The following is a 17,251-nucleotide window of genomic DNA, read 5'->3' as shown; positions in this document are numbered from 1 at the left end:
CGTGAAGAGAGTGTGCGACTATCCGTGCCAGACAATCGGTGGTTCCTTAGATAAAGCCCGTCGCGACCGCTATCGGGAAAATATTCAACCTTATTTTCGCGGAATTGTGCTCGTCTCCACGAGCCAGGAAAATGCCCCCGTCGAATCGGGATCGACGATCGATGGAACGTCTGTGCCCGACCGAACAATGGCAGAAATTTATGAAACCAGCGACCGGCGTATCGCGCTTAACGTGTCCTACGCCAAGTTTTACGATCTGTTATTCTCGGTCTATCGGTGGCAAACTTCTCGTGTCGCGTCATCCATTTTTCATTCGTCCGCAACGCTCGAATCGTTCCAACGTTTTCAGAAATTTCCTGGGTGCCGGTCAATTCCGACCGCGGGCAAAAATATCCGTGACAGCCTTCTCGCGGCGGCATCAACGTTCTCTCCGAACGAAAATGTCGGGGAAACTTGTTTCGCGCGGGTTACGACTGTTCTTGTCGGGATTTGCGAACTCTTTGGGACACCTCTAAAAGGTGAGCTTCCGGACCTCAGGATGTTTTCATTATAAATATATACACGTGTAAAGTTTATTTACGTAATGCTCACGTTAATGCTGGTGGCCGAAAAGAAAACGGAAGGTTGGAGCCTAAAGATCGAAAGAAGATGCAAATCCGTCCATATGGTAGCAATTGCCTCATCCTCCGAGATCCTCTGGCTTCCCTGGCGAGTATGACATACGATTTGTTCGTTTTTTGCTCTCGGGGGCTTGTTCTTGCTCGCGAGCGCCGGTGGCGCTCTTTAATCACCGCACTATGCGCCTCGCAGCGAACATAAAAATGGCACGCCGCGATTTGCCGCGCCGCCAGACAAAACTCCGCCGCCGCTGTACGCGTTAGCTTTTATTCGGCGGTTTTGCGCGAAACGACTGGAGACTCTGGAGAAAATCCCCCGCGCACCCTCCACCCACCGTGTGTTCATAGATTCGCATTCAAAGCTTTTACGACTGCGAGCTTCAACGAACCCCGCCGCTGTTTGCGGACCGTTCTCGTATTCCCCATTGGTGCTCAGTCTTTAAACCGAATCGTTAATCGCACGAGCAGAATTCATAAAGCAGAGAAATAAAATTTCTTTGATGGTCAGCCATGCCCGTAGTCCGCGAGCTTCATCGAGCATTTTATATTTCGTAATACGCGAATCTTTTCGCGACGTTTCCGAGCCCGTTAGCTACGAACTAAAATAAATTCAAGCGAGAGAAGGTTCGACGTCGAGTCCGACATTTGACCACGCGAGGTTAACCAGATTTATTTATAAGAAACAGGAATTTTAAAACTGATAATATTATACTTTCGGTGTAGAGATTATTTTCCTTTTCTAGTATTCCACGAATATATATTTATTGCAAATAGGTTTTCTTCTCTTTGATTCAGACAACGGACGTTTCGTTAATTTTCTATGTATGTTTCATTTAAAATATTGTGTTTTTGTTACCCTTGCTAACGTTTCGTAATATTGAAACAAGTGCTGCTCCTCCCCTGAGTAATATTAATATTTCATAATATTATTATGATCGTAGGAATTCTGTGTTAGCACAGAGCCAAAAACGAATATTTTCCCTTGGATTTAGAGTCAAGAGGATTTTCTACCGACCAAAAGCTTACATTCCCTTCCCCCTCCCCAAAACATTAACTTATTGGTACTAAGTGTTTATGAACACCGGCACTATTTGCAAGTACAAAGGGCTTATCCCGTGAGCAAATGTTGTGAAACATTCGACCTTCGTATAACAAGCAATCTCTTGCCTTCCAAATCCCCTACACGAGAGCTCTTCGTTCTTCTACTTTCCACGGATTTCTGCTGTCCGCAGTTCCGGTTTCGCGCGACAGGAGCCGCCAGAGCGTGCACCGTGTGTCCGGCGGGATAATAAAATCGCGAAGCCGTGACAATTTTCGCAGAGTCGTAAAAAACCGTATTAAACCGGCGAATCGAAACCTAGCGCTTTTCAGATGTCGCCAAGAAAACGCAGAATCTTCGTCCTGGACGCACTCTCGAGCCACGGGAACGTTCGAGTTCTCCAATTTCATACGAGGCAATTTCCATCGTTTTACGAGGATCGTTCCAACTCCAAATCGGTCATTTTTGTAATTGGTACGAGGGCTTTTGTTCAAATTATGATAATATCACAGGTTTTATGTGAAAATAGCCAAGGTTTTAAGTGACCAGTTTCATATTACAAAAACTGTGAGAATATCTTTTACTCGACAACGTCTCACAGAGCAGATCGTGCAACTCGGAGCGTCGACAATTTACTTCTCGTAATTATTTCAATCGTTCCAGACGACGATTTCTGGTCGAAACACGACCAGTGTTCGGGACAAGGGACAATTATCAGACAAACGCGTTTCACGAAGGGGACGACCGACGAACGAGATAAGTGAACGCCAGCGAATTCCTGTCGTTTGCCCACGCCGCGCCGCATAGGTGCGCACGGAACGACGAAAAAGAGCGAATCTGTCGTCGAGGAACACGGGATTCTCTGTGCACCGCTATTTTGGTCTAATTAGCTCAGCCATCGGTTAGGGGAGCGAACTTGACATTGAAAAAAAGTGACCTACGATAGCGTCGCAGCGCTCCTCCGTCTATCTTATCTTTTAATTAAGCGAAACACTTTGATCACGAAATAAACCAGAGCTTCTCGAAACTATACACGAGTCCCGACCGTTCGGAGTATATCGTTGAAATTCTCTAAATCGTGAAGCATTAGGTTTCTAACTTTAGGCACCGTTGCTTCGGACTGTCAAAGTAGCTTCAGAATAAATAATAAAAATTATTTTCGGGAGACGAATTTATGCTGCATCGAATTTGCATCAACGACCAAAAGAACAAAGCTTGAGGAATAATCAGAAAAAGGAAAACTGGTTAATAATCACATAAATCGTCTGGAACTGATTTGTATGGGAAATGATACAGTGTACGCAAAAGGATTAAAATGAATTCGGAGAGCCAAGTTTTGTTCTCCGAAACGATTCTACGAACGCGTTAGCCACGGGCGCTCGTATTTTTCACAAGAGCAGTCGATTTATAGTTACAAGAGGGCTCGTTGTTAATGGGTGGGCTGGAGTAGGAGGTTACAATACCCTTCACAGTGCTCGCCACGCGGTCGAGTTATCGAAATTATGATTGCGAAGGGAAGGGGAATCGATTTCGCACCCTTCTAGTATAATGAAAGATCCCAATTGTTTCTTTAGCCAATTGATCGCACTAAATAGCGTTACACTGGTCAAACATTGACGTCAAACATACATCTAACGCCTCTACAGATTCAAAGACTTCTTATTCAACTAGAATACACATAGGTTACTAAGAAATTGCTTATTGCACAAGCTCTTTGTACTTGCATTTTTCGAAGAATAAAGTGAACGATGTAAACAAACGCGCACGACTAGCTTCGCGAGAAGTCGTCATCTGGAACGTGTAAATATTATCGCGAGTGAAAAATCGAAGAAACCCTCGCACCAACGAGAGAACAAGCACGTATATCGGGCGATGGACAAAAATTCGCAACTTTTCGTCCGGGGGGATAGGTGGCGCGTTTTTGTCGTCATTAATTCTGGGGATATCGTCGGCGTCACGAGGGTTGGTTTCTTTTCTCGTACGACGAACAGAGATTATGGATCCGCATCTTCCAGTCGGGCTGAGAAAAACAACACACGGCGGCTGCTTCACGTTTCTCGAAACTTGCTTCGTGGACAGGGGAAACGAGACTTTCTAATAAATGAAGATTCCGCGTTGGATCGCTGCCAAACTCGCGGATAATTTTTTACTCGACGCGTGCGATCCGATTGAGTAACGAAACCTCGGAGGAACACCGGTGTGGCGGAGCTATTTACGTTTACAGATGTAAGAAAACTACTGGTCGAGTTTCTTCATCTTTTTGATAAATTGGAGCAGCTACATTTTTTTTACACATTAAGTCTTACGGGCAATTAAACATAAAGAAAGATAATATGGTTTCTAAATTGCAAAGAAAAAAGGTATTCCTTTTGATACTTTTGTTTCAGGATGCCGAGCATTTGCTCTAATTTGCCGCGAAAATGAAAAACATTTACCTCGACGGGTGTTTACTTGCATCAGAGCGTGCAATTAATCCTTGTTATTTCGGAAACTGGCTGTCTACGGAAGGTAAAAGATTCTATCACCTGACCAAACTCGGCGACGATTTATCATTTGCTCGGAACCGGGCGCGAAGCACGGAACCAATCGAGACGCAGAAATGGAAACCTGTGCTCTTGATTTCCTCTCCGTCGTTCAGGATACGGACTATCGACGAGATTTCCCCATAAAAGGGCCGTCGACCGAGGCGACCAAGTCCTCGGTCAAAGCCAAAGTCACGCTGAGGTAATCTCGGGTCAGGGTGTTTTCTTAGGAAATACTGGTCTCCTTGGGGAAAGGTCGAGGGAACCGTAACCGGAGCGACTCTGTGAAACTCGCGTTTTCATATTTTCTCGACAACTCGGGAGATGGGTAGAAATTTTTTCACGAGTAACAGACGGTAAATAGAAACGCGGCGATTCATTCGCGACATTTACTCGACTGAATTATTCAAATGAATTCGCGTTCCAGGTGGAACGCAATTTGAATCCAATATTCGAATTGGAATTTTTATAGAACAAGAACGCAGCCTGCTCGATTAGTATTCGCTTGAATTCCATTTTTCCATGTATTCCCATGAATTAAGAGAAATGTTTGGTAAGCCCCTTGGAGAAGAATTAAATACATTACAATGTAATTCCAGACTATTTTGATTAAATAATACACAAAGGTCAGCGAACCGGTGCGGGTTTTCCTAGAATTATTCTACCGTAAACATTCTATTAAATCCTCTCAAATTAAATTCCCTGGCAGTCATTGGTAACTTCAAATTCGAGCTAAACAAGATCCCTACACGTTTCTGGAAAACGCGATGACGCGACTTGCTTGGACGTCGCACGCGACGCAATAGCTCCAGAGGTAACGAAGCTGGAAAGGATCGATTAGAAAGGTGTTACGACAGGCCAGTCACGATCGTTGGCGAAGGTCAAGTCGCACCTCGACGCCGCGCGACGCCGGAAGAAGAGTTTCCGCGAAGTCGGCCGGGGCTGGGAGGTACGGCAGACATTCGCAAGGTCGTGAAAGTAATTAAAAGTGAATCAAACCGGGAGAAAGAGGGGAGGTGAGTCGTAAGTACTTGCGGGCGGGCGCAATTAAAGCGTTACGAAACGAAAACATTCTCCCATGCGCGTTGCTTCGAGAAAACGTGGAATTCTTTTTGACGCACGGAGGCAGGAAGGAAGGGAATAGGATTGTCGATTCGCGATTCGAACCAGCCTTTTTCGTTTCCCGACCGATATTGATCCCCTCGGGGGGGATGAGGAGACTCTATTTCCTTAAATCCAATAAGATTTGAAAGCGGAGAAGAGCGTGGAACGGATACCAAAAATTTGGAAAATAAGGAACGAACGGGTTCCATAACCGATACGATCCGATAACGGAACGCTTCGATTACCGCCGCCTTCGGAATTTTGTGGAAATGAAAAATTAAATATACTTGCAAAAATAAATTGAGAAAGATCATAGAAAGATCATTTTATCTTTATAAAGCTCTGAAGAGGACCGGTCTACCAGACGATGTGTTACATTATCGAATGGCTTGCAGTATAAACTGGAGTAAAATGTATAGGTGGTTCATCGTTCAATTGATAACGCATTATCAGAAACTATTATGGTCTCTCAATGCATTCGCAACAGCTGACGTAATTTTTCGTCGTCTTCTCACCTATGGATTACGTCAGCTGTCCGCAGCTGGCGTAATTTTACGTCATTTTGTACTTATAAGGAAGCAGGAGACTCTACGCTTCGTATTTATGATTAAAGCGTCTATAAATTGATTCGAAGTTCGCGTAACTGAGTGTTCGAGCGATGATAAATTAATTTCGCCTACAGGCTATTGCGATTTCATGAATTAAAATTTTCTAATTTGCAATACCGCCTGAGACATTCTAATAGTACACAGTGAAACGCTCCCGAGGACAAAATAGATCTGCACGACGCGATCTACCGTTGCAGCCGATCGAAGGCTGCACTATACGACTCCTGAGACATCGCCGATGCACGCAACGCGCACCACGCTATTTATGCTCGCGTTGCGCCACGGGATCGTAAATCGCGTCGAGATCGACGTTTAAAAAAAAAAAAAAAAAAAAAAGAAAGAGAGGAACAGCATATAACTCGTTCGAGTAATTGCTTCGACCGCATACCGACGAGCGACAGACTGTCGTTCGAATCGTTAAAAAAGTCCCGTAATTGCAACGCTTAAATGTTTGACCCGTTACTCAACGTCGCGGCAAAGCCGTCGATGCGGGAATCGGTTCTGCGAACAATCGGTGAGCAGCGTTTTCTAGCGACAAGAAGAGTCGCGTTACCGTTAAGCGTCGCGATGGAATTTTCTCGCGTGGTCGAAGCTGATGCCGCGGTAGCGCGAAATTTTGCCGCGTCCACGCTTCGTAACCGGACACTCGCGCCTGAAGAAGAGCGAGGAAACCGCACGAGGCAAGCGTGTCTTTGGGTGTCGAGGAAAAATGCATTCTTTTCGGTCGATCGTGCTACGGGAGTCCGATTCCGCGTTACGTAAGCGTAGTCGCAAGTTTCTGTCTTTCCAACGACCTTCCTGTGATGGATCGAGTCGGGGGGTCGATGAACTTTTATAGAAAGATCGAATGGAAATTTCATTGCATAGAAGCTCGGGTTAAACCAGGGTGTTTCGGTAAAAAAATTCACAGGGGACGCCTTTGTAATGTCCTAGGACCTTTTTAAAAATGATTCCTACTCCCCAGACTATCCAAGCTGAACCTATTCCAAAAACTGACACAAACAAAAATAAATTTCCACTTTCGACGAATTGGAGCGCGCTCGCGACGACGGTCTGTTTCGGTTTCGAGTGTTCCAGGCCATCCGTTCGCTCGCACCCTCGTCTGCAGATGTCGATTTATTTCGTAGACGCTCTGTTCAGCCGGAAATAGAAGTACCGAGCACCGTTTGAGGGCAGGTCGATTTAAGAAGCGAGTAAATTTCCTACCGCGAATTATTCCGCTCGCGCAACCGTCGGCCGAGCGAGAAGTTAACATCGAGGCAACTAGATTCCCAACGGCGAGCATAATCGAGTTGAATTTTTAACCGGGATTGTTGCCACCGGTTCCTTGAAAGACGACAGAACTAATCGAATTAAAAACGTTCATGAATTTTAATACGCTCAACCCCGGGCGAAATGAGTTTTCGCGGCGTTTCTTCGTTCGATTCCTACCCGAGGGGGGGGGGCCCCCACCGTCGTCGAAGACTCGCCTAAATCTTATATTACTTGCGCAGCTACTTGCCTCGGTCCCCCCCCCGAGTGCTGGGGATTAACAATTTCTGGGGAAAGACGGCTTATGCTCTTAGCCATACTTGTGCGAAATTTTAACTCTTTTTCCTAATCTTTATCGAGCAATTTATTCATACAAAATGATTTCACCTTTATTCGTCACGGGACTCCAAAAAGTCAGGGTTACCTTTTTACTCAAATAAAAATCTGAAAAATGACGTAAATTACCAGGGAACATAATCGCACAATCGAGTATTAAATAAATGAATAAATCTCTCGCGAAATCGGATAAACGCGGCCAAGTTTGGCCGTAAAAGATTCGAGATGAAACTCGCCGATAAGCAAGAGGAAAGGAAAACTTTCCGCGCGGTTTCCGGGGGGAAGGAGCAGCAGAGAGAAAAAAAAAGAAAGAAGTAAACCGAACTGCGGATTGTGGGTCACCCGGCGATCATGTCCCACTTTCTCTTTTTTCCAGGTTTCGTGGACGGCCCATGCCCACGACCCTTCGCCTCCTCTCGACGTAAAACGATCCTCACGGGAAGCCATAAAACTTGTGCCGTGCCCATACTCGCCCGGTCCAATTGTACTTTCGGCGCGCAAAAACTCGTATCCCCATAAAAAAAATATGTGGTTATGAGGAACATGACTTTTAGTGGAGTAGGTCTACGGGTACTTGGGTACTTGGATGGCTTTGTTGGGTTCTACGATAGCGAGGTGCAGAACTGATGTATTTATTGCAAATAGATTGGAAATGAATTTCAATAAATAATTATCTTCAGTATCCTCTGAATGAAATTCCATTCTACTTTATACTATACGTCCTGTGCTAAAGGATCAGTCCTATTATCAATTACTATTTTAAAATCTACTATTTAATAATACCTTTTGTTTAAAATGAAATAGAGTATTTATCGAAGCCCATTCGAAATAATATTTCCTTAGTAGCGTGGAAATTTATCCTCGTCGCTATATTGGAACGCTGTCCATTCGGCTCGGAGGTTGAGGAATATATCCATGGCAGATTGGGAGCTCCAAACGCAAAGGGATTACGAGGCGAAGAGAAAGAAATACGTTTCATGTAAATTCCCTCGGTTTCCACGGGTACGACATAATTGCCCCCGCGAAATGGACCAAGGTAAATCTGTTCGCGCAGAGGGCCAGGGACACGCGGTGTAAAAGAACGGTACAAAGCGATAATGGCGGAAAACGAGGCGAGATGCAAATGAGAAACCCTGCATAGTGAGACAGAGGGGTGCTCGCAGGTGCGCGCTGTAATCGATTCCCGCGATCGGTACGAGCGGAGAGGAGCGATGCTCTGCGAGGGATTACTACGATTATCCGAATAATTAGCCCAGAGTTTCGGGATAGAGGGGAAAGGGACCCGGCAAATAAAGCTTTGGCCCAGCCAACCGACGAATTCGAATTCCATCGGTGCATTTGGTCGCATAGCTTCGACGCGGCGCGTATAATCGACGTGCCGCTCGCGATTCTTCGCGGGGAAAAATTCGAAAGTAGCTCGAAACTGCGCTTGCCACCGGGTCTGGTTAATCGACATTCGATCGCGATTCATTCCACGCGAAATCGCGTTTTCTCCGACGATTAATACGATTGGAATTCTTTCTGTTTGCTCGACGTGCCGACGCGATAAACAGAAAAGCGGTACTTTGGATGGTTACCAAAGGAATTCGGAATGATTTTACCCGATTGTCCAATTCGGTGACTTAAACAGCACCGATTGGTTCCGATGTCGCGTAAGTTACTCGTATTAGATGAGAAAAATAAACAAATCTGATGTGCACATTCTGTGAGGTTAGATTATTTTGGGGAAACTGTCCTGTAAATTATCGTTGGAAAAGAGAATATTAAACACAATAAAATATCAACTAAATACAATATGTGTTAATATTAAGTCGAAATAGAAACGTCTTATGTAAATAAATAAACAGTAGCAACGATTTGGGTGTTGTCTCAGCTGTTTCTAAGTTTCTAATAGCGATTCACGGCCCGGTAGCCTATTAATCGCCTTTTTACCATGGGATTTGTTCCCATCATTATGTGAATAATGAAATATTATGACAAAAAAAAAATATATAAAAAAATATACATGTCGAATCGAGTAACCTCCTCCTTTTCGAAGTCGGTTAAATAAATATTAATCTGAAAACGAATGTAATAGATAAAATAAATATTATATAACACTAACGTTATGAAAATAAAAGATACCATAAAATTTAATCCGATGTAATGTGTTAATTCGCTATGGTAAACAACTGGCCCTCTGGGGGGAAGGCACGCTCGACAGATCCGAGCGCGTAGACAAAAATAAAGAAAACTCAACTACGCGCTTAACGTATGTTTACAAACAGAACACTTTTTCTATACATTCTCTACATTATGCTATTTATCCCCGCGTCTCAATGCAAAAACGATCTAATATTCGTAAATAAATAAACAGTAACATCGAAACCGAGAGTTGTCTCGTACGGTTTCATTTAATCACTCTAGGAAACGACTAGCCCCTCGGTGGGGGGAATGCACGCTCGACAGATCAGGGCTGTCATGAAAAGAAAAGAACGATAAAACACAATGACTCACCTAACGCTTTGCAGCTTCCGCCGTGCAGGGAATCTCCTGCGAGTTGAATGATGGCCATGAGAAGATCACCAAGCATCAGGCAGGCGACATGATGAGTCTGGCAACGCCAATGCAGGACGTGATGAGAGGCGGGCAACAACCAGCCAGCAGCCAACGTTGCTGCCAGGAAGACCGCGCTAATGATGAAGCCCACGGGGTACAAGGTGAACCTGATATCGGCCGCCTGGATCTTCGGTCTGCAAGTTACCGAAGGAAACAAGTTAGCTTTTATTCTTTCTTCTGTTTGCACGTCTTAATTAGCAAAGTCGGTCGGTCTGTCACTGTCGGCGCTCGAAGAATTCACGTACCGATCGTCGCGAAATTTCGACGCGTCGGCGTTGTTTGCTTGGCGGGAAACGTTTCTATTTAATTTTCCAGTACGACACTTACACATGGTTTCTCCACTTTCTGCTGGGGTTCGAGTAGCATTAGCAAGCACGCTCGACTTGTAATCGTAAGTAGACTTAGCGAATATACAGAGAAATTCGAGAAATTATTCGACAATGTGAAATACGACACGCAGCGACAAGACGTGCTCCTACACGATGAGTTATTACGCGCCGGCGCCGCTAGGGGCGCTGGGCCATATATGTTCTTACATACATCGATATATTTCATTGATATGATTTATATGATTAATACGATTTAATAATAATGATTAATATCATAAACATTAATCTAATAGACAAAATAAATATTATATAATTCTAACATTATGAAAATAAAAGATACTATAGAATTTAATCTAATGAAATGTGTTAATTCACTAATCGCGCGGTAAACGAAGTGCCCTTTGAGGGGGGAGGCACGGACGACGGATCAGCACACAAAGAGAAAATAGAGGCAAAACACAACTGCTCGCCTAACATCATTTTATTGTTAACCATGTTAATAAAATGAATGTCAACGGCAAATATATATTAATAATCGCGAAGAATATCGAGAAACACGTTTTGAGATCCCCCTGATCACGGTTTGAACATTGGAAAAACTATTTTCGATTGCATTTTTGCCAACTCTCTAAACATATTCAATCATCCGTTACCTTCTAGATCGACCGAAAGCGAATTTACGATTCCTATTTTACGTCGCGACTACGTAGCATCCCACTGATAATTTCTCGTCTCGACAGAACTCCTTTTCGTTTTACGAAACGCAAACTCGTACAATCGGTTCCTCAATTTCAACGTAAATCTACAACCTGTTCTAGCCGGGTTAGCCAAGCAAGCTCAGCGAGTGAAAGTCCAAGAGAGAAATCGTACCTTTGATTCCGAGATTGTTTCAGCTTAGTCACGTCGACGAACGTCTCTCGCGGCGAATGAATAAACACACTCGTCGCGAATAGGGAAAAAAGCCATCTTCCAAGTAATCAGCGTGTGCTGGACATCAGGAACGCTCCAAGCGTCTTCTTCGCGTTGCACGTACGATGAGTAGCGTCTCGTACGTATTCGCCTTTTTTCGCCGCCAGAGGCGCAACCACAAATTTCGCGCGTAAGTGTAAAATTAATCCGGGAAAGTTCGAACCTACCCTTTACCCTTTAACTTCCAGTCTTCCACTGATTGTTTCGTAATACGAATGCAGAAATAATGCATCGACCGAAGATTTTTCATCTTATTATACAGTTCTTCTAAGATCGACAAGGCTTTAAATTATTTTCGCACTTACACATGAATCAATTTCAACGGTGAAAAAATTACAAGTAGCAGGAGACGTGTCACCGACGGAGGAAATCGTTTTCCACGCGAACGTATTTGTTTCCTTTCGTCAATCGATCGTTGCGAAAACTTTTCCTCGAGTTATCGGATCCCTGTGTAAACGGACAGGCGAACACCTTCGCTTCTAAACGAAACGAAACGACGATGTGCGGTCGTAGCTTCAGGTGGTACGGCGGTCACTCGTAAAAGCTGCCTCCTCCTCGGCCGCGGGCCACGTGTACACGGTCGCGTTAATTGAGTTTCGAGCGTTGCTTTGCAAATTGCACGCGAAACCCGTGATACGTTTTCTGTGTAATTTCCGGGACTCTTGCGCTCGCGGACCCTATTAACGCCCATCGTCCCGGAATCCCGAGTCCGGACTGGACGAAAGCAACTCTCGCAAACGGAATCCATAATATCGAACCCCAGAACGTTGAAAGTTGTTTAAGAAATTCTGTTTCCATCCGTGTCTCGTATTTCTGTCGTTCATAACTAATTCCCCGCGATATTCCATTCCGTACACAGAACTTCCTGCTGTTGCAGAAATGCTCTTCGGGTGGTATTTACGACGGATAAACTTCAATCTTGTATATCGACCCTGATTAGTAGAGACATATTTATAAAACGCGATTTTCTCTAAACTACGTCGCGAACCCAAGATCTTCCTTTCAACGTATAAGAACCACTGGAATACCTGTTACGTCCGGTACAACAAACCCTAGAGTATATGTACAATGACGAACAGGTTCTGTCGTTTTAAGGCATACCAAGTTTGAAGATCGAGCGTTCGGAAACGAAATTCTTCATCTTTCGCGTTCGCCACGATCAGAAAAAGGCTCGTTTCGAATGCCGATCGTTCGAACGAGGGAACGAGTCACGGATGACGCGACGTATCTCGCGGATGTGACCTAGAAATTCTTCGACAGAGGAGTGAAAGTGAGCCAGCCAACTTTTTCTGGAGGTGTCATCGATGAAACTCGGTATGTTCATCCGGGCTACCATCGAACATGCAATTAAGCCATACTATAAATCCAGATTGGGGCAGCCGATACTTAACCGAGCAAAAAGACGATTCGTGCTCCAAGCTGCAAAGTGGGTCGCTGCATCGATCCACTTCGCTCTTTCGTTAAACCCGAACGGATTAATTCGATCAGCTATCGATTGAAAATAAACTAACTGGAACGAGTGCTCGTAGAAGTTTGTTGTAAATTCGATATTCTTACGATTACAAGTGTTTTTATTAAGATTCTCTTTCAAAACCGCCCACTCAATGCATCGGATGGAACTGGAAACATAATCGTATGCGCAATTATTATTTCAGACAGCCGCTGTTTATCCATTATTCACGATTTCGGCCGTGTTTTCGCTGCGCGGTTCGTTTTCATCCGGTCTGGCAAAAGTTCGAAACACGCGCTCAGCGACGAGTTCCCTTCGTTACTTTAATTTCGTTTAACGCAGAGGAGCAAGTAAAACGGTCGTCGCACTGTTTTTGGGAGCGTGAAGCTAACGAGGGAAAGTCGGGTTGCAGCGTTGAAAAACGAAAGGGTAATAATAATTTTCTTGTGCACGATTGCGGAAATATACTACACCGAGTAAATTACGTAGCGACGCTTTGTTGACTCTCGTAGCAAACAGTCGTTTAGGAGTTCAATGTCGAATATTATTCAAAGCTCTGTAATATATTTCTTCTAGATACATCATTTGCTAACGAGTCTACCATTTCATTCTGGTCCTGGATAGTTTCATTTTCTTTGTTACCAAGAGACAGAACGATGACAGTAGCCTTTGAACGTACCTTTGCGATGCATGCTCCGAGCAGGCGAACACCTTGACCACCTGGTTCAATTCTTTGATCCTCTCGACGCAGAACTGGCCGGTAGGTAACGTGACCCCGTCTATTTCCAAGCCACCGTCTGGCAGTAACACGGCATCCTTCGCGTCCCCCAAAATCGTGAAGTTGTCCGAACGTGGACATGTTGGGAATCCTGACACGATCTCGACGGCGGAGGATGCGTTCGGTAACAACGGCGTGGCGTCTGCAGCTTCCTTTAGCTCAGCACACGTGTGTCTGCAAAACATTAACAACTTTCACGTTCCTGTTCCGTCTGGGCAACCGTTGTTTTCGATTTTCACCGGAGATGTACCAGAAACAAGTGCTGAAAGACGTATACCTCATTCCTAGAAACGAATGAGTTACAAGGGCTGCGGGCTGTGATTTTTTCTCAATCTTAATCGCGATAGGTGGTTCAAAAATTACAGGAAACATATAACATACATCTCGTCGCTCGCAATAAATATGTAAATGTTTATCGCACGGCGCAGTGGTGATGGATGGCGGTACGCTGCAATAAAATCTAATGTAATGCAAATTCAACGAACGATAGGTTGTAACATACAGGACGAATGATTTATGTTGCGATTTTTTTTACTGTCTCTGAATCAATATGTATAGAGCTTGGAGTGACAAATACATTTTAGTGGATTTAATAAATTTTAACAAAAATACGGTCTTTCCAACGATCCATCACTCTTTCGACTCGTTGGCTGTTCGATTGGAATAGAATGCTCGGAGTGTAAAGGGTTAATAAACCTTTCTCAGACTACAAAGGCTACGAATTAGCAGAATCGCGAACGATTGGAATTTCAGCTGCGAGCCAGGCTCGCGCAGTTTTCGACCGTAAACACTCGCCAGTAAATATAGTCGGTCGCACGAATGGAAGGCAGTGGTACCATGCGCCACGAAAGAAGGTCGTATCGCAGGAATTTATCTAGGAAACGCGCGCTGGCTGTACAGAATGCCAACAAAGTCCACGGAACGCCCAAGCATGAGCGATTGGAAACGCGATTAAAACCGAACCCGACGTTTTCTGTTTACCCCGAACGTCACGCTTGCATCGCAAACAAAACGCGTTCGAGCGACGCTCACCCCCCCAGCAACCGTTCAATCATTCATTTTTGACCCGAGTGTCAAACGACAACCCACCTTTCAATGGAAAATACACTGCACCAGATGAAAGCAATAAATCCCGCGAAATCGTCGCGACCAACGTTTTGTTCGATGCTAATCGCCGTTATCTCGACACTTCGAGCCATAGTGGCAACACTTGCCACATTTTTCGTTCGGTTATTAGTTGCTTTATTTTCGTAGATCCTACGTTGATTGTATTTAAGTAATTGCAGCAACGTAGTCGACAACTGCTTTTCGCGAAAAGAAGTCACCTGTGATATTTACATCGCTTTTGAACAGGTAGGTTCACGACGACAGGTAACGACACGACCTTCTGGTTTCGTTCGTTTTATCTGTTTTTCAGTTGCGACCACGTATGAATATCGTATTTATGAAACCGCCCCGTGCTTACAGTTGGGACATCGGATCCACCGACATTCGAACATTTAGGTATGTAAACAAAAATACTCGAATTTAAATCGAGACCCGACTTGTCCCGAATCTTTGAATAAATTAAAGCAAGCGTAGTTTCTGGCTGATTGATTCCAATGTTAACGCAACCTCTTCCAAGTATCTCGGATACGGGCAACATCTTCGTGGTCCCATCTTGACAAATACAAATAACCCTAACGCACTAAACTAGTTTCGACTATCACCTACAGATTGTAGGGAGAACAGGAATATTAGATTTGTCGAACCGCTATACCGACCCGGATCTTTTGCCCGCTGGACGACTGTTCTACCAATTAAGCTATCTAACGCGGTGGATCCCTTCGTATTGTGTAAATAGTAAAAAGATACGCTCCGCTATACCTCGACGCTTATTGTTATCTTGTACCTGACTCGTAAGCGATCGTTTACATTATGCTATCGCGTTCGAATAGTGCTTACGCGCCTAACAATACGTTTCCTTTGATACCGTGGTTAAGAAACGGATCGTTTATGGATCTATGTTTGCACGTTTCGTCACTGCAGTAGAATATATTGTCGAAGTTTAGTTCCCTATCTTAAGAACACCGTGTGTCATCGAACTGCTCGCATATCGGAGTACTGCGATGCACAAGAATTCTCTTCGAACGGTCGATAACGAATAGTAATTTATTAGCAATTTATTTATTGGCCTATTCGATTTATCGATAAGATTTTTAACCAAAACTTACATTTCCTCGTGAAAAGCCGCGTCCTCGTCGCAGCACCGACGAACCCTGGGCCTCATGGTCGCTGCAGCGTGATTTCCCTCGATTCTCTTCTGCACGCACACCAACAGAGCGTTCGCGTCCACGCAGTACTGATCGGGCTCGAACTTGTCATCTGCGTGGACATCGAGGATTGCCTGTCCATCGTCCAAAAGCACGAACGGATTCGTGCTTCTGTAGGGCACGAAGGTCAGCACAGAGTTGTCCCCGCACTCTGGCTTCCTCCCCTGAACGATGTTCCACTCCGGAGGCGGATTGGACAGGATCGTCTGACGGGACGGCGAGTAGATGAAGGGTTTCCACACGTTCGCGGTGGCTTCGCAACGGGTCGCAGTGTCAGCGTCGCCGTCGGACGTTTTCACCAGCTCCTCTTTGTCGCGACAACACTTGAGGATTCTTAGTCTCGATCGCGCGAAATCGGTTGGCTCCGAAGCGACCATCGTCACCAGCACGGCCAAAATCGCTGCCAAACGAAACGCCTTCATGGCGTTGCTGTGTGAAAAATACGCGGGAACTCGATTAGAGCGGTCGATCAAACCGAGGACATCACTTGGAAAAACGACACTCCGTTTTACAGTCACTTGTCCCTCGCTGGAAGACTCGATACAGTTAGAGGAATAGAGAAATCACTGTTTTCTTAATCAAGCTTTCGGTAATACAGTTCCAGATAGTGGTCTCAGGCTGCTCACGAACGACACTAACGATAACCAGTCCCGAACGATCTATCGGACCTCTCTTAGCGACCCGAAATTGGAGCGATCCTCGTATATTTGTAAACAGCGAATGGAACGTTCACTGACAGAAATTCTGTACACTTTTTTTTGCCTTCGGATAATAAAGTCGATCTCGATACGGAGCAGTTGACGTATGGATGACGAAAACAAGTGTCGAATTACACGTATAAAAAGTCTGTTTTGGAGCGTCTCGAGGTATTCTTCAGGATCGAAATCAGACGTGACTCACCCGCTCGGAGGTTTCGGAGTTACTGAAGCGGTCCGACCACGCGGCCGCCTCTCGAGCCACCGGGAGCAGCGTGCTCCGAAGTGCGCGCGCAGACACTTACTGCTCCCGCCCTTATTCAACCGCCTAGCTTTCTTCTTTCTTCGCAACGACCTTCGTCCACGATGCCACCTTACTCCGCGGGGGTAGAATTCGCGACCACGTGCTCGATCCCACTAGCAGCTTCCTTCCCGGAAGTGCAACGGTACTCTGCGTGGAGCTCTGTCCTGTGTTGTTCCCCGTGGGAAACGCGTGCGTCTTTTCATTCTCGATTCCTCGCTGTTTGCTTACCGCCTTACCCGTTCCTGCGACTTATTTGCATCTCGCTCCTGCGCGTTTGCCAAACAGTTCTACGCGAGATTGGACTCTTTTCCTACCAAGAGTATCCTATATTTGAATAAG

The 17,251-nt window shown here is 45.0% G+C and overlaps 1 protein-coding gene across 1 annotated transcript in view; it reads right to left on the bottom strand.

Moving 5' to 3' along the window:
* The window catches only part of LOC128881339 (probable G-protein coupled receptor Mth-like 1), a 139,643-nt gene extending 122,680 nt beyond the window's left edge, over positions 1-16,963 (bottom strand). Inside the window, exons 1-3 of the mRNA XM_054132282.1 lie at positions 15,815-16,963; positions 13,503-13,775; positions 9,974-10,209 (exon numbers count right to left, since the gene is read on the bottom strand). Of these exons, the coding sequence (XP_053988257.1) occupies positions 9,974-10,209; positions 13,503-13,775; positions 15,815-16,335 (1,030 nt within the window). The 5' untranslated portion in view covers positions 16,336-16,963. The remainder of the gene's footprint in view (positions 1-9,973; positions 10,210-13,502; positions 13,776-15,814) is intronic.
* Positions 16,964-17,251: the final 288 nt, after the last annotated feature.

This window comes from Hylaeus volcanicus, chromosome 8, assembly GCF_026283585.1.
Source record: "Hylaeus volcanicus isolate JK05 chromosome 8, UHH_iyHylVolc1.0_haploid, whole genome shotgun sequence".
Taxonomy (NCBI): Eukaryota; Metazoa; Arthropoda; class Insecta; order Hymenoptera; family Colletidae; genus Hylaeus; species Hylaeus volcanicus.
This window is presented reverse-complemented; position numbering and strand designations above follow the sequence as displayed.